This window comes from Stegodyphus dumicola, chromosome X1, assembly GCF_044657685.1.
Source record: "Stegodyphus dumicola isolate Sdum_Otavi_A_Nest chromosome X1, ASM4465768v1".
NCBI lineage: Eukaryota > Metazoa > Arthropoda > Arachnida > Araneae > Eresidae > Stegodyphus > Stegodyphus dumicola.
The window spans coordinates 78,458,900-78,484,794 of NC_140780.1; the positions used below are offsets into that span (position 1 = coordinate 78,458,900).

The window sequence follows — 25,895 nt, forward strand, 5'->3', positions numbered from 1 at the left end:
GAAGAAAGTGACAGAGAGGTATTGAAAACGAAAAAATTTCAATTGACAAGTTAGTCGTTATTCTTGACACAGCAATTACAGGACTTGAACAGTGGAACTTTGTAACTGAACAAGAAATTATGTCTGTTTTTAGAATTAAAGAGAAAGTATTAGCACAAAAAATGAAGCAAATTAAACAACTTACATTGAAAGAAATGTTTAATAAAGTAAACAAATAAATATTAAACCTTTTTTTTTTTTTGTAAATTTTGATACCCTTTAGATCATAATTGCTCTTTATTTCATAAATTATGGTTCATTCATATCTTCTCAAATAACTGTCTTAATGGTGCAGTAATAGTAGTTAAGTTAGGAATAGATCTGGCTAAATAATTAATCATTCCCAAATATATTTCTAGCGAAATCACATCTGTAGGTTCTGGTATTTTAAAAATTGTTTCCACTTAAGAAAAATCAGGTTTTATCCCATTTTCACTTAACTCATTCCCTATATAATTCACAATATTAACTTTTATTTTAAACTTAGCCTTACTGAACCACAATTATTTTCTTGTGCTCTCAGGGGTACTTTTTTCAAGTTGTAGGTCATGTTCCTTTTCATTAGAATCCCATATTAAGATATCATCTATAATGCATTCAACACATTCTAGACTTTCTGTTATTTGGTTTAATTTTCTTCAGATTTCTGGAGCATAACATATGCCAAATGGTAACCTTTTAAATTTGTATCTGCCAAAAGGTGTATTGAATGTACACAAATTACTACTTTCTTCGTGAAGCTGGATTTGCCAAAAAGCACTATTAGCATCGAAAACAGAAAATATTTTTGCATTTGGCATTCTAGGGACAACTTCGTCAATGGTTAACATAGGATCTCGTTTTATAGCTTTATTTAAATCTCTATGATCTAAACACATTCTTATTATGTTAGGTTTGACAACTGCGACCATTGAATTTACCCATTCAGTTGGTTCTCTTACTTTCTCAATAACATTTAAATTTTCCATTCTTTGTAATTCTTTCTTAACTTTATCACGTATAGCTATGGGTATTTTTCTTGGAGGATGAATGACTGGTGTTACATCTTGTTTTAACTGGATTTTATATTCTCTATTCAAACAACCTTCAAATACATCTTTGTATTCCTCCAGTAAGTCTTCAGTGTAAACAAACATTACTTTCTGAATCAAACCTAGTTGCAAACATGATTTTAATCCTAATATAGAAGGTACTTCTTTGTCAATAACTTGGAATTCCACAACATAACTATTTTTCTCATACTGCCAATTAAGTACTGCTTTTCCTAAAGTATACATTTTATTCCCCAAGAATGTAACCAATCTTTTAATTTCAGACTTCCGTATCGGAACATTTAGTAACTTCACTTTGCTTTCAGAAATAACATTGCACATTGCTTCAGTATCCAACTGCAAATTTAGCTTACTTTTATTTACATTACCATGAACAGTCCATTTCTCTTCCTTGTTATCTGAATTAAGGTTTAATGTGCCGACATAAAACATGCCGACATGGCTCTGCCTCAGAGTCAAGATTCATTAATTTAATTTGTCTATCTTTTTTGTTTACCTTGACTGCTTCATTTTTCATTATATAGCTTTTACAATGATTTCCAGAATGATTTGCCTTTTTACACTTATGACAGATTTTTCCATATGCTGGACACTTTCAATACTCATGAGATGTTCCACATTTAGAACAAACTTTTGTCTTTTGTTTCTTGATATTTACCTTTTTGTAGGTATTCTTATTACGTTTACTGAGTTTCTTTTTCACTAAGTTTACAACAGTTTCCTCATCTTTTATGATTTTCATGTGATGTGCACTTATTTCAGCAGATCTGCATATATCAAGAGATATTTCTAATGTTAATTCTGTTTCATGTAACAATGTTGCTCTCACTACATAATCTTTAATACCACAAACAATTTTATATTTTATTAAACTATATGTTAATTGTGCAAACTTACATGTTCTAGCTTTATTTCGAAGGTCAGTTACATAGTCATCTATGGTTTCTGACACGGTTTGATTTCTAGTAAAGAACAAATGTCTTTCATATGTAATATTTTTCGTAGGAATACAATATTCCGTAAATTTTGTCTTAATTTCACTTAATTTAATTTCTTTACCTTCTTCTATAGCAAATGTATTATATACTTCAAGATCACGAATTCCTATTAATGAAGAGAAGTATTAACTCTTACCGTCTTGTCTTTATTGTATAATCCACTAGCTACTTCATATGTTTCGAATGATTACAGCCATCTTTGCTCGTCTTTATTGTATAATCCACTAGCTACTTCATATGTTTCGAATGATTACAGCCATCTTTGCCAATTTGAAGCAAGATTTCCATCAAATTTCATCAGCTCTCGTGGTTTTAAACTTTCCATTTTGAAAGTAAAATATTCCCGACACCATACAGAACAATGAGGGTGCACTTTTAGTTTTTAGAAGCCATTTTTTTATAATCATAGAATGTATTATATTACAGAGAATTGCAATACCAGCATAGTTCTATTTTCATATCTGTATCCAAAGTGTCGCCAATTACAAGTTACTAAACATTAAATGTTGCCATTTACAAATTACTAAATATTACAGTTACTAAACACAAGATTTTAAAAAAAAATTCAGTCGAAAAATTTTTAACTGAAAATAGCTCAGTTAAAAAAAATAGTTAGCTGATTTTGTAATTTTATTTAAAAGTGAGTATAAGGCAATGATATAAATAATACAGATTGCTTCTCCTCTTACCACAAAAAAAAAAAAAAAAAAAAAAAAAAAAAAAAAAACTTACTCTGTTATCACACAGATCCAAAAGATTCTTGGCACCATTAGCCTTGAGCAATTTACGATGAAATAGTTTGCCATCAAAAAACAACCAAGGACAACACATCAACCAAGATATTGGAGCACCACAAGCATCATTAGCAATCAAAGCATGCTCAACACCCTGCATGAATATAGCTGCAAGCATTATGCCTCTTGGTGTAATCAGTGGCACCTAAAAATACAGAAAGGAAATATTCAGAGAATATATCTGAAAAATATTAACGAATATAATATACTCTGAGAAATTATTAGCAATATCAAGGAAGATAATTTAATGATACACAATGTTTAGGTGAAGTAAGTACGTATAAAGAAAATATATTTTGTTTAGAAAACTGGTTTAATAACAATTCAAAGAATCAAATATGTAAGTTCAGTGATTAATCAAACATTTCAAAAATATATCATATAGCCATAATGACAAAAACTTCTAACATAAATGAAATACATGTTAGAAATATCTCTTCCCTAAAACTTTTTTTTAAACGACTGTCAATTTAGGTAATTTTATACAAGACTAGAGAATACTCATAGGTCAAACATCTACCGTAATTTCCGGAAGAAATGCCGCGGCGTTTATGTGTTTAAAACTTAAATTTTCAGTGGGTGCGGAGTTTCTACCCATGCAGTGTTTAGGTGCACTAAAAATAAAATATTTCCTATGATGGTCATTATACATAGCTTGGATGGCCTTGTCATTGTGCATAGACTGGTGCTGTTCCCACACAAAAGACCACTCAGATGACTTTTGCGAACGTTATTTTGTTTACATTCTTTCCCTTGAACGGACCTACATGCCTTATTCACCCTAAACGAGATCTCAGAACAATAACATTCTTCCCCCTTTCAAATCAACATTCTCATCAGTTTGAATAGTCTCTCTCCTCTGCCATTCGATGAATTTTCCAGGACCCATCCTCTCCCCACCCGCCTTTTCTGCAATTTTTTTCAAAGGCAAACACGACTCCACCTGCCTCACAATAACGAACTCTGACGTATTTCCCCTTCAGCATGAATGGATTTTTCTTGGCATTCTGCCAAATACAGATCCCATCAGTTTGGGTACAAGTACTTGTTGGATAGTTTTTAAGTATGAAGGGAGCGGAAAATTTTTGAAAATGTCTCTAAATGGCACAGAAGCTATACATTTCTTACCTTTAATTTATTTTTGAGTTATGGTTTCATTTCATGCATTTTTCTTAACTGGTATGTCATATATCAGGACTTAGGTTGAGTCTTTGCATCTATATGGCCCACAACGATGTCATGCGCAATTTAATCTATTGCGGCATTTACGCTGATGCGGCGATTCTGTGCAATTTTAATTTTTTCCGCCATTTTTCTTGAGTGCGGCGTTTACCTTTCTTCCGGAAATTACGGTACATTACACTCCAAAATAGACATCAATAGTTTACACAAATTCTATACAGTGGACTTTTTATGAACTGATTTTTCTACTGTTATTTATATGTTTCTAAATATTAACAAGTCCTAAAAGCATTGAATAAAAATTATTTCACTCCACTAATGTTAATTTTCACTCTGATTTGCCAATCAAAATTGCACATGCTTTTCAGCTTGGCATTTTTTTTTTCCTTAACTGAAGTTCTTTAAATTTTAGCCCACTGTATTCTCCTGAATACATATGAATTTGGACCAGTGGATCAAATTTCACTAATGGGTCAAATGACAAAATTTCAGCAAATAATCCTATTTCTTGAGTTTGGTAAAGGAGCAGATAGGAATTTGCCTTCACAATCGAAGTTCACTACATGTTTTATGAGTTTGAAGAGATCTGTCACAAAAGTTGTTTTCTTCACGAAAATGATTATGAAATCATTTATATGAAAGAAACTGCATATGAAAGCACTATGGCAGTTCATTCATTTACATCAAATTACACTATCAAAACTACTTTTCTGCATAATCACAAAGTATCTTTATGCTTTGTGTGAAGAATTCCCACCCAATATTTAATAACTATTCTTCTTGCATTGCACTGACAGTTTCATCAGAATAATATACACCTTTTACAAATTCTTCATTCACATGCTCAAGCACACATCAATTCAACTCCCACACCTCTGACTAGAATTTTTAGATTTTTGCCTGGTGTGAAATTGCAGCTGCCTTTATTTCCTGAAGTTACATTTACATTTTCCCTTTCTCTGCAGCCAAATTTATCCAGAAAATTATTATCATTTCCCCTCCTGCAGCTGAGGAAGTTTCTATTTCACTTTAAAAATTAGTCCTGTAAATTTATTCCTGTTATGCCAATTCTTGAAGCTCATTATTAGTTTCTTGTTTACAATTATCATCTGGCATGTAAATCACCCAATAGCCTGATTCGAGAAAAGTGCATTCCTTAAAATTTAACATCCAGATGATGTTGATTTCATTACTTACTTTGATGGAATTGTGAATGTTGAGTTAGTATCCAGGAAGATTATAGGGAATTTATGAGTACTTTATGAATTCTGTGTTTTCTCATGCAGAAAGTTTAAAAGAGCTCAGTAAAAAATGTTCAAGCTACAGAGAAAGAACAAGCAATTCAGCTAATATACATCATCAAAATGAATAGATCCAGTGCCAGTGTGGCCGTAGCAGGTGGCAGGAAAATTTTTAAATTTGAAGCAACACTGAACAGCAAAAATTTAAAGATAGAATTTTTTTTTAATTCAGAAAAGGACTGAGCAACAGATTTTAGGACTCATAGAGATGCAACTAGATATCAATACAACATTAATGACTTTATTGTTATTGGCTGCAATGCTATTCCCAACCCAGCAGATGTCTGAAAGTCGCATGCAGTAGGGCATGCAGTCTGCCTCCTTTTGTTGAGTATAATAGTCTCCCTTCATAAATATTTTAAGGGTTTTTTTTTTTATTATTACTTATTTTACTTTTTCCTACTTGTGGTCCTGATATTAAATCATTTTGGATTTTGAATTACTGTATTTAATTTTCATGGCTTTTAAATTTATTACTTGTTACAGATATGTATTCAGAAGTACATGAGGTAACCAACTGATCTAAATTTGATAATGCAGTTATGTTTGGTCCCAACTTTAAAAATATTAACAAACTACAATTAGGTTAGTGTACCATGACAGGCAGTGCTTTCTTACTTCTAATTTCTGAGTATATTCTATATCCATCAAATGAGGATCCATAGCTTGAACAAGAAATGCATCTAACTCATGTTTGTACAGGAAGGGCATGTCAGCACTTGTAATTATATACCTGAAATTAAAATAATTATTAATGCAATACAGGAAACCAAAACATATATACAGTCAAAAGTCGTTAATTCGGACACCCATAATCCGGAATAATCTATAATCCGGACCTCAAAGCTAACAACTTTTCTAGCCTTGCTTTGATTCCAATTTACTTTTAACTTTAGAATCTTTAAGTCTATTTTACCCCAATACTGCAGCCATAACCCAAGACGGGTATAAAAAAATTGCATTTAAAATGTTAGCCTCTTATTATGTTTCTTTAGTATATATAAATATATTATACACACATATGCTGCTTATTAAATTCACTTCCGACATCAAGTACATTTGAGATTATTATGATGCCGAGTTTAATGGATGGTGATTTCTGTACTGTAAAATGTGATAACAATTTTAAAATTATCTAGCAAAATAAGAGCTATAAAATTCATGTTAAAATAATAATTAAAAATCAATGATAAAATTAACCTATTAATGCAATTTTAAAATTATTATTTTTAAAATATTTTTATAATTATGTACTTAATGAAATTTTTAAATTTTACGAAAAGTTTTTTTTAGCTGCATTTGTTTCATATTAATATCATCGACAGTTTTTTAATTGTATTTTAAATTTCTTAAAACTCCTGGCAGTTTTCTTGATCAGTACTTTTCAGTTCAAGGTTTTCTTAGAATTTAGTGCTTTTCTATACTTGATTGATGATACCATCACTTTCACTGACACTTTCTATAATATCAAAGTAAGCTTTTACACATGTTGCCTCAATATTAGCATCAGTTGACACATATTCTAAAAATGAACCTTCATAACTTTCCTCACTAATGTCTGAAACATTAGTTATAGCTTCCTATTCCCCAGAGGCTTCTACAGAAAAACATCTTATCTGAAAACAGATTTAACTGTGTTTTAGAGAATGACCATATGTTTATCAGATCCAGATCAATGCTTTATAATGCTTGCATTTTCACAAGAATGAATTCTGTACATCATTTTCTGAATATTTCTATAATGACATTTGAAATCTTTTATAACAACATGATATGAATGCTCATTGTAAAAACTATTTCCAGCATGAGACAAAAATCTTTAAGTGAAAGTCAGAGGCATGTGTGCTGCATAGTTATCTAATAATTAGTAATGCTTTTTTTTTTTTTTTTTTGTTTTCATTTTCCACTTTGTTGCTTAATTAAAAATCAGTAAAAGTATAATTTATGAATTCTTGGTTCTGCTACGGTACGCTAGATGTAAATTTATGACTCCTTTCAACTACCAGCACTGTGCTTAATAACACACTAAATTGTTCTTTCACTTTCTTACACCTATAGCTGTTTCCCATTTAAATATTAATGTGTGTTCTTTTCATGTTTTATAACACAATACAGCTTTGCCCGTTTTAAAAATTTATTGTGGATTGTATTCATTTAGCATCCCAGTTTAAACATTATTTATCTAGTTTCTCAGCCACACAATGATATGCCTCTTCCTTCTTACCATTAAGGTTTTTATGTTATTTTTCCATTCCAAGTTGTGAGCCATGTGTCACTTGATACAAAACTTTCTACTAGCAACTTAGCAAATTCCACAGCTTTTAAAATGAAAAGATCTGTAGAAATAAGAACAAGTTTTAGTTGCATAGCTTGAAACCATTTCAAAAAAGCACTTCCAACATGTTTTAATTTTTTATCCCTTTTGTGCTTCTTTATAGTTTCTAATGAATTAAAATTTTTTGATTTAGGATAAAATAACATGCCAAAAATTATTATTAGAGAAGTTAAACAAGAATCAGTGTAATGTTTTTAAATTTTGCAGGACCAGTTCCATCTTTCTTCAGTTGTGTATGTGCAAATAAATGAGATAGAATATGTGATAAGATGAGAATAGTTGGAAAGACATCAAGTTACTGGCACCATCTATAGATGAAACAAGAAAACCAAAACACAGTTTCCTCATGGGCTGAGGGTTAAGAAGGATTGGAATTAGGGTCGCTAACTATAACAGAGATTCTTTGAATGGGAAACACCTATAGAACAGATAATTCACCAAAGGAAGATATTTCTGGAATAATTTTGGTTGCAAAAAAATAAACAATGGGATTTTTCTGACCAACAGTGCCGGGCAACAGTTGATTTCAGTGTTTCCTTTTTCCTAACATATGCTTCAAGCTCTGTAACACAAAACTTTAAGGCTCTTTTAGTTTGACCAATGTAAATCAAAGCAGACTGGGAAAGAACCATGTAAATACCCCAGGAATTCATATCCGGATTGAAGTCCTTAAGTATGGAACTACGAATTTTACTGACAGAGAGAAAAAAACTACCCAAAAGTTAAACTTTTGTAAAATAGGTACAGTTTTATAGCTAAACGATGGAAAGAAAGGAATGACAACAGAATTCTTATAATCTCCTAAAACGAGAGGCTGCCTTTTGATGTTTTGAGATGAGAACTTTTTAACCACTTGGTTAATAAACTCCCACCAATAGCAACTGCTTTTAAATAATTTATTTCTCAATCAAGAGCCAATTTGGAGGAGCAAACTTGAAGTGCATAGAAAACAAACGAATAAAATGAAGCTCTTTAGCTCAATGATATTATTTGAAGAATGGTAGAAAACAAACTGATGAAGGTTTACCATAAACAGTAGTAGTGAATTTGAATAAGTTACATGTGACCAAAACGTCGAGGAACAGAAGAGAATTGGATGTCTCAAATTCAAAAGTAAACTGAATAGCAGGATCAATGGAATTCATTTCTTTGAGGAACTTCATTTAAATCATCTTTATTACCATCAAACAGGGTAAAAGTATCATCTATGTAGTGGAACAATACTGGGAAGTTTAAAGTTTCAAATAATTTTCATTGATAATAATGCATGTAGATAGCCTTGCTTATTAGCAGGTATTCATGAAGGACTCATTTCAAATGTCTCTAGACGTTTACGCTATGTTAATCTTAAGATAATAAAATTCCGCCCCTTCGAACACTACTGTGAACAAAGAGTTCTAAAAACAGTGTCTCACAAGTAAGAAACCAAACAGGGTAGAAAAATTTCAATCAGCTCCAAAAGCTGTTATTGAAGAATACCTGAAAGCCATGGCCTATAAGTTAAATGGATGAAAAATACAAAGCTTTGATGGCTGCAACTAGAAAATTATGGCACAATTATGAGAATCTTGCATTTATTATGTGATTAATGTAATTAGTCATAAATATGCAGCTAAAAATGCCCCATAGAAACCAGTAAAACTTTTTATGGGTACCCATAGAAATTTTTTTTTTTTTTTTTTTTTTGTTTTGTTTCTACCGACTTTCACTGCCTTTTGTTGGTCCTTATTGCTTTTTCTTAGTGGTATCAAAATGTCCCATAGAAACCAGTAAAACTTTCCGTTGGTTTCTACTAACATTTAGTAGTTTCTCTTGATCTCTGTGGGTTCTTCTTACTGGTATGGATTGACATAAATACAGCTAACACCAATGTCAGAACTTTCTACTGGTTTGCATTGGTTTATATTGACATTTTACTAATTTTTCTTAATTCAATAGACATTGATACCATAACAATCAAAATGGATGCCAAATAAACCTTCTATTGGTTTGTATGGCTTAAGACTTTTCTGACATCAGTAAACCAAAACTCATAGGTATCCTTGTTGTCTGCTGATTAATTTCAATTATTTATTTACTTTTTATTTATTCATTTATTTGCTATGATTGAGATTAAGGTTATTTCAGTTTTGTAAACAAGAGGAATGTTTAAAATTTAAAACTATACAGTGAACCCTCTCGTCTCCATCACTAAGACGATCAGTATTTCTAAGAACATAAATAAATATGACCTCTTAAAGAACATCAGAGTAACCTAGAAATATGCATGGTCATCTTGGAAAGGGTTCACTATATATGTTCATTTATTTATTTTTTTTAAACTTTTGTTGGAAACAATAACAATGATTAGTACTGATTAATACATGTATACTTTTATACACACCCATACACAATGAGGCCTCTCTAAGGCTACCAGACACATATAAAAAATTTTTATCTGTGGTAGTCACCTTAGAGAGATGATGTTCACTACCAATATATATTTACATTCTCAGACATACTTTTATCTTTTAGAGGTGGTTATCTTAGAGATGTTGCTCCTGTGAAATGAGTCTTTCTAAGCTGATCAGCCATACTTCCAGAATTTTCTTTGCATGTTCACTTTAGAGAGGGGATGTTCAATACCAACATATACTTATATTCTCAGAAATACTGGTCTCTTTTAGAGGTGGTTATCTTAAGGAGGTGGCTTTTCTCTGAATACACACATATACTTTTTACACATATTTCAACATCTTTTAGAGTACAAATAAACACTGGTATTGAACATCATCTCTTCACATTACAACTTTCATTCACAGTTTTCTGAAAGTAAAACCATTTTTATCAGTTTTAATGCTGAAGTGAGGGGGGAAAATCCCCCCTCTTTCCCAGAAATAGAAGTTGCCAAACAAGCAACATGGCACCTTTCTTGTTAATGTTGTTATGTTTGTGTTGTGGTCTGGATGGCTGGTATGCTGCAGTAATACAATAAATAGTACTTTTAATATCTTTTACTGTTTTGAATGTTTATGATGAAAACAAAAATATTAGCATTCCTTGTGAATATGAAATAATTTGCAAGGAAATGCCAATGCAGCCATGTATGTGTAATAGAGTCTAATGTTTGAGTGAACTTTGCTGACAGTTGAACAGTTCTGAAAGGGAGTTTCTTAGGTGGGAGAAAAAAAAAAAACTATTGCATGAATTGATTTTCCATCTTTTATCCTTAGAAGCAATGTGCATAAAGTCTGAAAAGTGATAATTTCAGACTTGATAATTTGAATTAACGCACTTACAACAGATTCAGTTGGTGATCAAATTAATGCATGCTGATATATTACGTTTATGTTTATGAAACATATATGAAAATTTTTATTGTATATGAACTGAAGCATGTGGCAAAGTTTACGTTTTGCAATATTCACAGTATATATTAGCACAAATTTTAGTTTTATTTTCTGAGAAAGGGCAATATCCCAGACGATTAGGACATATTGTCCCAGGAGATTTCCAGGACATGGGAAAAGTTAAAAACTTTAAACTCGTATGACACTTCTTTTAGTATGTCAACTTTACATTAAACTACTTTTTATAGTTAAATTTTAACCATCTAAAAGTCGGGTCAAAAGGGTAAGATTTCTAATTTCCAAGCCCCTTGTTCTTTTTGCATGCTTGTTTATTTAATATTTTGTCTTGTAATAGTGTTTCTCTTTCTGAAACTTAGGAATTCGTCTAATTTCATTTAAATTTGATTTAGTGCACTGTAACTTGAAATTTAAGCAAATACTAGAAAATACCATCCACTGACAATATATTTCTCGATGGGTACCAAATTGTTGAACAAGCTGGTGTGATGAAATACCATTGCTCAGTTTCTGAATAAAAGAACTGAAATAGAGTGTTACACAAATATATGCGATGAGATACAATGCTATGTGTATATATATCGAAGGGCCATTACATTATGACCACCCTGTTAGTAACATGTAACCCTTAAAACTGCCAGCATCTGGCATGGCATTGACTCTAGAAGATGCTGATAGGTAGTCTCAGGTATATGGTACCAAGCGCTCACCAACTGGTCCCGCAATTCCAGCACATTGTGAGAGGGTAGTATTACAGAAAGAATTTGGTTTTCAAGGTGAGACCACAAATGCTCTATTGGATTAATGTCAGATGAATTTGGATGCCAAGACATGACTTCAAAGTCACTGAAATGTTAATCGATCCACTTCCTGACGATTCAACCCTTATGACATGGTGCATTATCCTATTCATAAGAACGATCCCCCACCAGAAGTACTGTTGTCATGAATGGGTGAACCTGAACCTGGTCTGCAATGATGTTCATGTTGAACACAGACTTCAGAGATTTTTCTATGGGGATAATGGGTCCTAATGTGCCCCATGAAAACATTGCCCACACCATAATACCCGTGCCACTGGCTTATCTCCGACCAGCTGTGCATCCGAAAGCCAGAGTTTTGTTTGAAAATTGGCATATTAGTACACGCCCTTTGATGTGATGGACCAGAAAATGTAATTCATTGGACCATGCAACTTTCTTCTAATTCTAATGTCCAATGTCCATTCTCCTAATTTCCAATTTCGATGTTTCTTGGCCCACTGCAGATGCAGCTGGTGTTTATATGCTTTGGCCTCCAGCTGCAGCAATTTATGTCGCACAGTGTGTTGAGAAACACTGTCTGAGTCACCACTGTTATAGCTGGCGGTGATTTCGGCTGTTGTGGCTCTTCGTTCATGGTGAACAATGTGTAGCAATCTCCACTCTCCTCTGGAATCTGCGCCATTGAAGACACATTGCTGACCAGTGACTTGTCATTTCACCATGGATACACAACTTTCGATATGTGCTTACAACAACTGCACATGAACAGCCCATTAAACATGCCATTTCTGTTACTGATGTTCCCAGTTGCCTAGCCATAATGATTTTACCTTTATTTAAGTCTGATAAATAAGATGCTTTTCCCATTCTGTTGCTAATTGTGCTATGTTTAGAAAGACAATGTATAGCTGCTTTATATACTCCAACATCAGCCATGCATGCAGTGGTTTTGTTCCTGGGCGAGCCCTTTGTTGCAGATGGAGGGTGGTCATAATGTAATTGCTTTTCAGTAATAATCAATATTGCTTTTCAGTAATAATCAATAGAGATAATCAAAGTCATGATTCGCAGCTATCAAATGTTATGTAGATGTGTATATACATATATATATTTATCATTCGATAGTTGCAATTCATGGCTGCATTACCTTTCTGTTAGTTTTATTTTCAAAATTATATAAGGGGAGTTTAAACTTTTGTAAACAAAAGTTATACAAATGTTATTCAATACATTTGTGCTGACATGCATAATGAAGGAATGTAGGCTTTCAGGTATTTAAAATTTTGTTAAGGTTTAATCACATTGAATTTTATTTAAAACTTTTCTACATACTTCCCCCCATACAATTTTGTACATTTCATCAGTGCTAATTGTGTACTTCTGCTGGTTTATGATTATAATTAATAGTTTTTGTGGAAATTTGACCTATAGTTCTACTTTTATGCATTTTTTAAGGGATTCTGTGTATGGATACCGATATAATTTTAGTGGTTTTGTTTGTGGATTTTTATCTACTGTTAATTGCAAAGATTTCGCGAAAAGGTATCTATATTGATCTGTGGGATTTTGTCTACAGGTTTTTATGGGGATCTGGCATATGAGTACTGACATAGGTTTACAGGTTCCTGTCTACTGGTTTTTACAGGAATTTGGCCTATGGGTACCCATACAAGTCTGTTGGTTGTTTCTTCAGGTACCCATAGGCCAAATCACAGTAAAATGTTTTTTACAGATATGTATGGGGCATTTTTGTTAGGGTATAAAATAGGGCTTTTATTTCTTCTGGCCGAAACTAAAGAATGTTTCTTCCAATGATATACAAATTTGAAACTATTACATGATTCAACCGAATAGTCCTTTTTCAAACAGAAAACTGAGCATTTTCATTTAGCTACCTCTCCATCCATGTTCTTAAATATTGACTGTTCTTAGAAGAAGTAAACTGAAACTGAAAGAAGAATTATAATATTCTTTGAAAGGTAAAAAGCTTTTAATCTGCGTGAAGAATAAAGCATCAATTTGATAAAGTCCAGTAATTTTTTTTTTAACTCATTCCTCTAGAAAGAATAAAACAAGCGAAATCTATAGGTATTTTAAAAGCAAAAACATTTTTTTTAAATAAAGCAGTCATCTTTTTGGTGGTTCCACTTTAAAAAATTATTATTTATTTTTTTCCCAAACAATTAACATAAAGGCAAACATAAGATCAAAACTAAATAATTGATTTTTTCCTTTAGATGTCACATTAATAATCTGTTACATTTTGCTTCTTCCAAGGATAAATAATACTTGTACTTACTATTTTGCTATTAATTTTATCTTCCAATTGTAGTAAAAAAAAAAAAAAAAAAAAAAAAAAAAAAGTAAATCACCAAGAGATTGTAATGAATTAACCTTCTTTAAGATACTCTTTATGTAACTCAATTTAACTGTTGATACATGAATACTGTACACAACATTACAACACACTAATATACATATTTATGTTATATATTACTTCCCATTTCCAGGCAATGACAAGCTTTAGAGATAATATATATATATAACTCTTACTATAGCTTTCAATTATCTTCACTTTTAATTCAATAAACAGTACTTTACATAACACCAGAAAAAGTAGTTATGTGAGATAATATAGTTACAAAATAACATATAGTTAAAGGAGGAATATAAAAAATAACTATTTTGTCTGTCTCACTCAATCCGGATTAAAAATTTTTAGGGAAAAGCTTTTTCTTTTTTGCTACTTTAGCAGCCAACTTTTCTAATTTCCGCTTGCAAGCTAGCCTCAAATTCCTTTTCAGCAGCTTTTATACAATTCATTGATACTTTTATTTTCTGCAGTGTTTAATTACTTTTTTTCCCTTTTTTTTTTAAAGATTCTCACTCCTCCTTTTTTATTTCTAGCTCTATTTTGTAAAAATTATCAGCATTCCTTAAATTTTTACATAGAGTTTTGTGTACTGGAGAATGCAAGTGGTTATCCATATGTCCAACAGATGGCACCAGCACCGATCACTAAAACTATTGAAGTCAACTCTTATTTGATGGTTCCTTGCTCTTCTTTGATACGATATTCGTACATATCTAGTTCTGCCTTTCCACATAAGCCCCACCTACTTCGCCTTGATGTAAAACAAAACTGTATGTACAGCTTACAGACAGCTTTGATGTAAAACAACGTATTTCGCGATCTCTGGCATGATGTAAAGTTTCTTTACAAAGAAAAGAGGAAGAGAGAGAGAGCGTGTCCTCCGTTTACCAACCACAGACATTTGCCGGTCGGGATTTCTGAACGGTTCTGCATCGATCTCAGAAAAAGCCCGGGTGACGTTCAAAAAAGCGGAATTCCGCGAAAACGCTTAAAACTTTCATGCCTGATTTTGGAAAAGTACCAATGTTGTACATTTAGATGTACATTCTAAGGACTCGGTTGTTACATGCACAGCTTTAGCACATCATAGTGTTGAGAATAATCACACGTACTCCCCGTTCTTGTTTTAATGTCATGTATTTTAACTGTAACTGTTTTATACTTTTGCTTAGGTTGATCTGGCAACAGTTGTAGTAGTTCTTGGTCATGGTCTGTGATATGTAGAAACGTGCTGTGCCATGATATGTAGAACGTGCTGTGATATGTAGAAACGTGCTGTGCCCTTCCATCTTTTAATAAAGCCTCTACTTAATTATCATCGGCCTCTGATTCAACTTTTTTTAAATCTTTACAGCAGAGCGTGGTTCTGATATTGAACACGCTAGAGGCGAAGCATTTATATTTGTTTTGTGGAACTTATTTGTTTGGAACGGAATCGCGCGTTAAGTGAAATTTGAAATGGCAGCACGTGATGAGCCGTTTAACGGTAAAAACTTTTCTCTGTTTAAGCGCCGTGTAGAAGCTGTGTTTGCAGCCAAAGAACTTGATAAATATTTAGGCGTTGAAGCGGATGAAAGGAAAGTTGCTGAAATCAAAGATGCAAAAAAGGCTTACGCATTGCTACTAACCCTTCTAGATGATGCCATATTGGCGACCATGTCGAGGGAATCTTCTGCATGTGAAATTTGGAGCAGTTTAAAGAATAAATACCATAAGGTGAGTGCAGTTAGTCAAATATTAGTACGAAAGAAATTATCGACACTGAAGAAACGCCGAGATTGCGGTATGCAATCACATATTAATGAACTTTTGGCGATCGTAAATGAACTGCGGCTCTCGGGTGCTGAAGTCAAAGGTATGGATGTGATTATTTATTTGTTGATGTCGCTACCTTCTGAGTACGACATTATTAAATCGACGATTGAGAACCAGCCAAATGAAATGCTTACGCTGTACTTTGTTATGCAAAGGCTCTTGAATGCTGAAGAATTGCAAGGTGAGAGAAATTCTTACGATTCTCGTATTTCTGCCTCAAGTAATAACGTAGCTTTTAGCGCTGATAAGCGTGATATCTTCTGCCACAAATGTAAAAGTAAAGGTCATATTGCCAAGCTTTGCAAGAAAAAATTAGTTTGTTTTGGATGTGGACGCCCAGGGCATTACAGGAAGGATTGCAGATTTAAGCATAAATCAGATTATAGAGAATCGGCTGCAGTAACATTCATGCTTGGTGAGCCTGTTGGAAATTTTTTTCTGGATTCTGGAGCATCTACACACATGTGTAATAAAGGTGAGTGGTTTGAAGAAATTAAACCTTTTTCTGGAACTGTTGCATGTGCTTCGAAAAATGATGTTTTAAAGGTAGAAGGTATTGGTAGGTATTGGTACAGTACCTGGAACATTAAATGGAAGAGAAATATTACTTAAAGATGTGTTATATGTGCCTGAGTTGAACGGTCAATTAATATCTGTGAAGAATATTCAAAAAGCAGGTCACAGTGTAATTTTTAAGAATGATGTAGCTGTTATTCAAAAGAGGAATGAAAAATTTAAGTTTGCTAAACTCAATGAGAAAGGACAGTATGTGAGTCAATTTGAACCTGTTAAAGCTTCAACATACATTGCAAATCATAGTGCAGAATTATGGCACAGGTGCATGGGGCACTCATCTGATAAAATATTAAAAGAAATGGGTTTGCCAGTATCTGAGTCACCTTCAAGCTTTTGTGAAGAGTGCGTACTAACAAAACATTTCAACACTGCTATGAACAAAGGCCCTAGAAGCAGAGAGCATGTGCCAATGAGAATGGTACACACTGACATATGTGGTCCTATTGATCCACCCACTAGGGAAGGTGAAAAGAATTTTGCTACAATCATAGATGATTTTTCTAGATTTACTGAAGTGCATCTCTTAAAGCACAAGAGTGACATAAATGAAGTGTTTAAATTGTTCCTAAAGCAGAATCCTGATGTCTACAAAATTCGGTGTGATAATGCCAAGGAATACGTGTCTGGTGAACTAGCTCGTTATTGCAAGAAAAATGGTGTTGTGATAGATCCTGCTCCTCCATATTCACCTCCTTTAAATGGTGTGGCTGAGAGAGCCAACAGATATCTTTTAGAGAAGGCCCATGCTCTCATATGTGAAGCAAAGCTTTCTAAATCCTTCTGGGGCTATGCTGTACAGACAGCTGCATATCTTAAGAATAGAATTCCAAATCAGACTGTTGAAAATGTACCTTATAAGCTTAAATATGGGAAGCCGCCTGATTTGAATATTATTAAGGTGTTTGGATCTGATGCATACATGAGAGTTCCTGATAACTTAAGAAAGAAATTGGATCCAAAATCAAAAAAGATGATTTTTATTGGATACTCTACCATGGGTTAAAGTTTACTGGACCCAGTCACAAATCATGTTGTGGTTTATCGAAATGTATTGTTCAATGAAGAGAAAAAGAAATGTATCTCAGTTCAAGATGATTTTTCCATAGAAAGTAAAGATCCTGCTAAAGATGAAGTAACATGTGATTCAAGTGATGTAGAATCCAGAAATCTTGAAGAAATTACTAGGCAAAGAAGAAATATAAAATTACCTGTAAAGTTGAATGATTACTTTGTGTATGAAGCTAATGTGGTAACTGTTGATACAGTAACATATGAGGATATAACATCATTGCCAACAGAAGAGCAAGTCCTGTGGAGGAAAGCCATGGATGAAGAAATAGCTTCTCTTAATAAAAATAAAGTGTGGGAGTTAGTCAACTTGCCAAAGGATGAAAAGCATATATCCTGTAAATGGGTGTTGCGCATCAAACGAAACAATGTTTACAAAGCTAGATTGGTTCCTCGTGGCTTTGAACAGAAGCCAGGTATTGATTACTTTGAGACCTATGCTCCTGTAATTAGTACATCATCACTTCGACTTGTGCTGGCTATCATTGTTCAAAAGAATCTTGAAATCTATGCATTAGATGTAAAGACTGCATTTCTGAATGGTGATCTCCAAGAAACAATCTACATGGAACAACCAATGGGCAACAGTGACAACAGTGGTCGTGTGTGCAAGCTTCTTAAGAGTCTTTATGGACTTAGGCAAGCACCAAGGCAGTGGTTCAAGAGATTTACTGATTTTATAATTCTGTTAAACTTCCAACAACTTAACTGTGAAGCATGTACTTTTGTAAGAAGAACTAAACAGAGTGAAATATTTATTGTGCTGTATGTGGATGACTTGCTAATTGCTGGTTCTAATGATTCAGAGGTAAAAATTGTGATTGAATTACTTAGAAATGAATTTGAGATGTCCAAGGTTGAAGTTGCAAATGAATTTCTTGGAATAAGTTTTGAATATTCACAGAACAAGCTTACTTTAGGCCAAAAATCTTATGTTGAAAAATTGTTAAATAGATTTAGAATGTTAGATTGTAAGCCATCTGATACTCCTCTAGTGCCTAAGTCAACTTCATCAAATTTTGTGAATGGTGAAAGATTTCATGGCCCTTATTGTGAACTTGTAGGTGCTTTGCTGTATCTGTCTATGACAACTCGTCCTGATATTCTGTTTTCTGTGAACTGTCTGAGTCAGATACAAGAACAACCCACTAACAGTGCTTGGGCTGGTCTGAAGCAAATTCTTCGATATGTAAAAGGGACATCTGAATTGAAATTATTATTTTGTAAATCTAATAGTGTTGATATTATGTTAAATGTTTATGTTGATGCTGATTGGGGATCAGATACAAATGATAGAAAATTTATTTCAGGGTATATTATTTTCTTTAATGATTGTCCTGTAACTTGGTCTGTTAAAAAGCAAACATCTATTGCTCTGTCCTCTACTGAGGCAGAAATTTTGGCTTTAGCAAAAGCTATTCAAGACCAAACTGTATTTTATAATGTATCTAAAGAAATTTTAGGAGTCGACAATATTAAAGTTTCAGTTTATGAGGATAATCAGTCTGTAATTAAAGCAATATTGAATGAAAGTAATTGTGCTAGACTAAAACATTTGGATATTAAATTAAAGTATATTAAGGATATTGTAAAATTGTACGATATAAATCTCGTATATGTTTCTAGTGAAAATCAATTAGCTGATTTGTTTACAAAATGCTTGCCTAAACCAAGATTGTGTTATTTAAGAGATAAATGTAAAATAATATGTGATTAAGGGAGGGTGTTGAGAATAATCACACGTACTCCCCGTTCTTGTTTTAATGTCATGTATTTTAACTGTAACTGTTTTATACTTTTGCTTAGGTTGATCTGGCAACAGTTGTAGTAGTTCTTGGTCATGGTCTGTGATATGTAGAAACGTGCTGTGCCATGTGCGTGAAATTCCATCTTTTAATAAAGCCTCTACTTAATTATCATCAGCCTCTGATTCAACTTTTTTTAAATCTTTACATATAGAATGTATTTTGTAGCACATACAGGAAATATTTAAAAAAGTAGTAATGTTGTAATGTCAAAATGTACTTACTAAAAAACATGGTTGTAACATGCCCCATTTAAACATGTAACGTAGAACTTACTTTATTGCACATGCTGGAATACTTCAAAAAGTACCAAAGTTGTACATTCGGGTGTATATTCTAAAAAAATGATTGCAGCATGCACCACTTTAGCACATCTTGCATCTAAATGCATACAGCACTGTCCTAAAACAAATGGCACACTCTCTGAATGTGCTCAAAATGTTCTGGTACTGCTTAGGTACACTATGTACCTTGCAATAAAACTATTATTTATGAAACTTTGAAATAATCTGAACCAAATCTTAATTAATCTTCATTAATGTTTACCTGTTTAATGGAAGAATGTAAACAATGTAAAACAATGTAATTTACTTACATCAGCAGGTCCCAAGTTACTGGTTGTTTTGTCTGACGTAATATCATTCACTTTAAAGTTATATTAAGTTATATTGTGCATTTTCTGCTCAAAATAATAATAAAATTAATTACTTTGTAACTTCAGATGATTCACCATTTTATTCAAAATCATCCTTTAATTATAAGTTTCCTATAATTATTTATAAGTTTATCAATACATATTTTTGTCTCACAATATTACATTATTAGTATTCTTTTATAATTTCAGATTATCATTTTACAGATTTTCACCCACTGGCGTACTGCAATACTACCAACAGGGGGGGGGGACATTAGATGTGCACAAACAAAGTTAGACAGCGGGCTACTTAAAAATGAACATGATTATTGAAACAATAAGTGGAAAACTTGATTTTTCTTACCGCACAACACAGCAAAGTAATATTAAATGACGAGGAACAAACATCGGATCACACATTAAGGGTGTATTACTTCGCATACAAGTGAGAAAAGCTTGCAAACGCTTCTTATTATCATCTGGACCGGATCCAAACCATAGACGTGATACAGTGGGAACTGGCCATCCCAAAGGCATGGAAGGCACGAGGTCAGGTTTGTTATATTTGTTAGACTTGGACCATATCCATTCTTTGATGAATATGTCAGGCACTTTTTCTGAAATTAACAAATGAACTTGGTTAAATTTCCTCAAATTAACCTACTGCAAGTTATGTACATCAAGGTTTAACTTTTTAGGAAAATTGCTTGCAAACTTTGGAACAAGCATGAAAGTTGAGACAATTAGCAAAGAGGTGGATTAACACACATCTTAGAATAGATACACAGATATGAGGTAATTTAGCAGTAGTTCAACTAATAGAGAAACCAGAAGCTGAAGGACTTTATATGGGGTGATTGTACAACCATGGGACAAATTTTGTGGCGTGTTTGAGCATACTAAAACATGTATTTTTTTATAGGAATGTAGGGTCTAAAAGACATATTAAGGGCCGAAAGCAAAAACATGACATGGGAGAAAAAATGTGTTCATTTACAAAATCAATGCAAAGTACTTCTTTGCAGCAATACAGTATTCACAAGAAATATTCAAAACTGTGACCGCGAACAATAATACATGCTTGATAGCATCATAGAAAGGATCAGAGAACACTTTAAAAATTGGCAGGCATTTCGCGCATGCTTGCAGCCACAATGGATAGTCGTGCAACAAAGCCCTCCAGTAAATAAACGTCAGTCTTGTACATAATGCCATTTAGATGCCTCATAAAAAGAAATCTATGCTGGATAAATCTGGCATACAGCATGGTCATTGGAGTGGTCCACTATGGTCAAAATTCACATCCAAGTAATTCCAGACCACAAGGTCGTAATGGGCTGGCACACCATCATGCTGGAACCATGCATAAGCCACAGCTGGATTATCCTGAAGCAATTCTGGTAAAGCCTCCTGCAGAAAAATGCAATAAAGTGAGCTATTGAGACATGTAGGTAGGAGGTATGGGACTATGAGGTACTGGTAAACAATACCCACCCATACATTCACAGAGAAGTTGATTTGGAATTCACGTGTACATATGGCATGTGGATTATCAGTAGCCCACATGACTGTTTTGCATATTGAAGATGCCTTCCTGTGTGAAAGTTGCCTTGTCTGTGAATAGCACATCCAATGGGAAACCTGCACACTGCTGCAAGAACGAATAACAGAAATCAAAATGTAGAAAGTAATCTATCACTTGCAAGGGTAGCACTGTACACATGGTATGGGTGCAAACGATTTTCATGAACTACTCTCCTACATGATGGGTTGACTCAGATGCAGATGATGTGCAATAGTTCTCGTACTTCTGCGGTGTGTTTCAACCACAATGTTCAAGATGGATTCTTCCATGTGAGGTCGTCGTACAGTTCTTGTTCCAGTCCTACTCTCAGAGTAAGCAACAAATGATGTGTTTTGAAATGGTCTGATGCAACCACTCGAACATTTCATGCTACAGCACAGGTCTATTCGTTAACAGTTCCTGGTAGAAGTGTAGCACTGCCCTCATTCCCAATAGTAGTACCATACATTACATGCATGCCAGGCTTTTCACTATGTATGAACTCATTCATTATGCTTGAAATCACATTTAGTTGTGAATGACATTCTTCCATTGATGCATTGAATTGCAGTTTGCCCGGCTCACTACTGGCCTCTATCCACTGCATTGCCATCCAATCGCAGCTGCAGTTTGTATTACTGTTTGTGGTCGTAATTTTGACCATTTCTTGCATAACAAGTCCTCCAGTAAATAAACGTTAGTCTCTTACATAATGCCATTTAGATGCTTCATAAAAAGAAATCTATGCTGGATAAATATGGCATACAGCGTGGTCATTGGAGTGGTAGACTATGGTCAAAATTCACATCCAAGTAATTCCAGACCACAAGGTCGTAATTGGCTGGCACACCATCATGCTGGAACCATGCATAAGCCACAGCTGGATTATCCTGAAGCAATTCTGGTAAAGCCTCCTGCAGAAAAATACAATAAAGTGAGCTGCTGAGACATGTAGGTAGGAGGTATGGGACTATGAGGTACTGGTAAACAATACCCCACCGTATATTCACAGAGAAGTTGATTTGGAATTCACGTGTACATGTGGCGTGTGGATTATCAGTATTACTATATTTCTGCAACGATTCCTTCTGTGTCACTTTTTGCATTCGTGCACTTAAACATATCACTTTAAACTCTACATTTCCATACAAAAAATACAGGTTTTTTTGTATGCTCAACTACCCCTTCAAGTTTATCCCATGACCGTAGAATCACCCTGTAGGCAGATCAGCATAAGCCTTCAGTTAAATTTGAGAAAAGAATGTGAGAATCCATAACATTTACTCTGCTTTGTAAAATTAACATTAAATCCCTGCTTAACTAGGTTTAACTGACACATAGCATAAAAGAAGTGACAAAAAATACCACTGAATTAACAATCCTGAAAAACCACTGATTTTCATCTTTTTATTATTATTTTTTTCTTTTTTTACTGTTTAAATTATCTTAATTTTCTGGTTTAAATGCAGAGGTTATTGGATTTGTATGTTTCATTAACGTAGCAATAGGATTGTTAAAATAATGCCTTATAGCCTAAAAGGCCACAATGTGCCAGACAATCCTCAGAGATCTTATACCTTCATCAAATCAGATAAAACTTTTAACAGCAAGTAAAATAAAAATGCATTGATGGAAAGGTATTGGAGTTACAATGAACAGATGAATAAACCTCATACATGTAAATTCACATAAAATTAAATAAAATAATAAAGCATGAAACAGATAATTAACAGCATTAATAATCATATCATATAGAATAATAAAAAACTGTTTCTTTTAAGATAGAAAAAAAAAAAAAAAAGTTGAACACCTTTTCAATCAAATTGCCAAGTGGCATGTCTGATATATTCAAATACTTGTGCTAAAGTTTATTAAAATATGGACACTCTGTTAAAATGTGCTGACTTGGTAGATAGGCATTATAGTTTGAGCACAAGGATTCACTTTCAGCTTTTAAAAGATATATGTGCATAATTCAAAAGTGACCAGTTCTGAAAGATCTTAAAATAACTACCTCTTTTCAATTTTTGAGAACCTCCCAATGCTCCACATAGGGTTTTACACCTCTCAATATATTATTTACCAGCATGTCCTAGAGTAGTTGCCATTTATTAATGATTTTGCCCATTTATGACATTTTTAATATCACTAAAAGGAGCATGGCAGTTGGACACTGTCATAGTAGACTTCACTACAATGTCAGCCTTGCCATTTCCTCTTATTCCACATGATATCTGGAAAGCCAGCAGTAAAGAAACCCGTAGGAATACCTTCTAAAGTTTCGATAAAAGGTGTAAAATATCTACAAGCACAGGATTCTGGGCATCAGAAAATATCTTCAAAACTTTTACCACACTATATGATATAAATGATAAACATTATATTTCAGAAGAAGCTTTGCTATAAATGAGAGGACATGATAAACAACAATGAATTCAGCAGTTTGACATAGTTTCCAACTGTTAATGATGTACCAAACTGATTTTAGCTGCCTTTAAGCCATTTGTATATACATGACTACACCTGTATTTATTTATCTCTGTGCTTGACAAAAGGTTGCTTACATACAGCTTTGCTTATATCCTTCTTATGAAATTTGAGAAAGATGCTCAGAAACTGTATTTGCTCTTTTTTGCCTGAGAATTCCTCTTTCTTGCATTACAGCTATAAAAGTACAAAACTGACTACTATTACAAGGACCATTTTCAACACTAAAAGTGCAAGGGAAATGTTGAACAAATGGCAGAATCAAGAGCATGAAAGGTCTGATGCAGGCTGATGGAAGTAGATATCCTATCCCATTATTGCAGAGACAAAGGGCAATGGTGCTCAGTTATTACCTCAATTTGTGCAACCCTATGATTATTATCAGAACTTCCCTGAGTGAATAATAGCCATTACAGTCTTCTATTATGATAAAAGGTTCAAGCAGCTGCTCTTTTAAAGCATCTAAATCTCTTTGATGTGGGTACTTGGAGGCAAATAAAGAGACAAGCTTGAAACCAAGGTCCTTATATTTATTCAAATGGCAAAGGTAAGAGACCTACAAGTTTATAATATGCTCACCTAACAGGTTTGGTACATATGGTTTTATGGGGCAGTGTAAGCAATAGGCCTTAAAAACTTTTGGTATATCAGGCAAAGTTACAGTCTGGATTATGTGTTTCATATATATCAACTGACATCCTTTGCATACCTCAATCTGCTTAGCAGCACAGACATTTTGATGCAACAGCTCTGAGACAATTTCCTTTTCAGATATGAAGAATTTGTCAGTTTTGAGCAAAAACAGCAATTTATTTATCCATACTCTGAAACATTAATGCAAACTTCGTTGACTTCCTTAATACCAGGAGATCAAAGAATAGAATAGGAGAAACAGTTCCTATTAGTAGAATAGAACACAGCCAATTGATGTTCTTTGACTCTCTGATTACAGACTTTATATTTTTATCTATCAGAAATTTTTGGAAACTGCCTGTTGTGCAATTGATGACAAGCAACTGAAGGGGAACTTTTCCTGACTGGCATTTGTTTTTGTCTAGATTTCTTTTTGGTGGGTGGATAGTGAAGCCTTTTAATTTTTTATATTGGTTTAATTTTTAGTAGCCATATTAAAGAAAATCCTTTGCTTTTTCATTATACGGTATTTTAACTATAGAGAGATTGATTTCTGAGCTTTCTATCGTAAATTTAGAATTACCTGTTTATTTGGCATGCCTACTCTTGTTTGCATGCTAGCTGATTAAAAAATTTTAATTCACGGGCATAGGATAAGTTTTTCATGGCTCCATATCTGTTATTAATTTTTCTTCTGCACGTAAGATATTTTTGGTTACATTTACTGCCTAAACCTCCTTTTTTGAATTCCATTTAAGACATTGTTGCAGGAATGCAGTGTGGTCCCCTTTGAAATGTGCTCATAGTGGATAATCATCACAATTATCACTGTTGAGCTACCATAGAGCAATGTGCATAATGAGTTTACAATGACAGAATATTTGCCAATGAAAGCATCAGAAGAGGTTTAGTATGCAAGGTCTTAGAGAGCAGTTTAAGTACCTGGCCTTAATACTTTTTAGGACATCAGGCAAAATGAAGGTCAGATTTACATGTTTCATACTAATCAACTGACCTTTATGCATCTTAATCTGCTTAGCATCACAAGCATTCTAGATACACAACTCAGATCATTTCCTCTTTTGAAACAGACAGGAGGTCAACATCTGTGGTAATACTATGACAAA

General features: G+C 33.4%; 1 protein-coding gene across 3 annotated transcripts in view; it reads right to left on the reverse strand.

The window, feature by feature from the left end:
- The window catches only part of LOC118185674 (constitutive coactivator of PPAR-gamma-like protein 1 homolog), a 354,891-nt gene that overhangs the window by 50,252 nt on the left and 278,744 nt on the right, over positions 1-25,895 (reverse strand). For all 3 annotated transcript variants that reach the window (XM_085807957.1, XM_085807956.1, XM_085807955.1), the window contains exons 10-12: positions 20,449-20,701; positions 5,985-6,099; positions 2,822-3,028 (exon numbers count right to left, since the gene is read on the reverse strand). In XM_085807957.1, the coding sequence (XP_085664083.1) occupies positions 2,822-3,028; positions 5,985-6,099; positions 20,449-20,701 (575 nt within the window). The remainder of the gene's footprint in view (positions 1-2,821; positions 3,029-5,984; positions 6,100-20,448; positions 20,702-25,895) is intronic.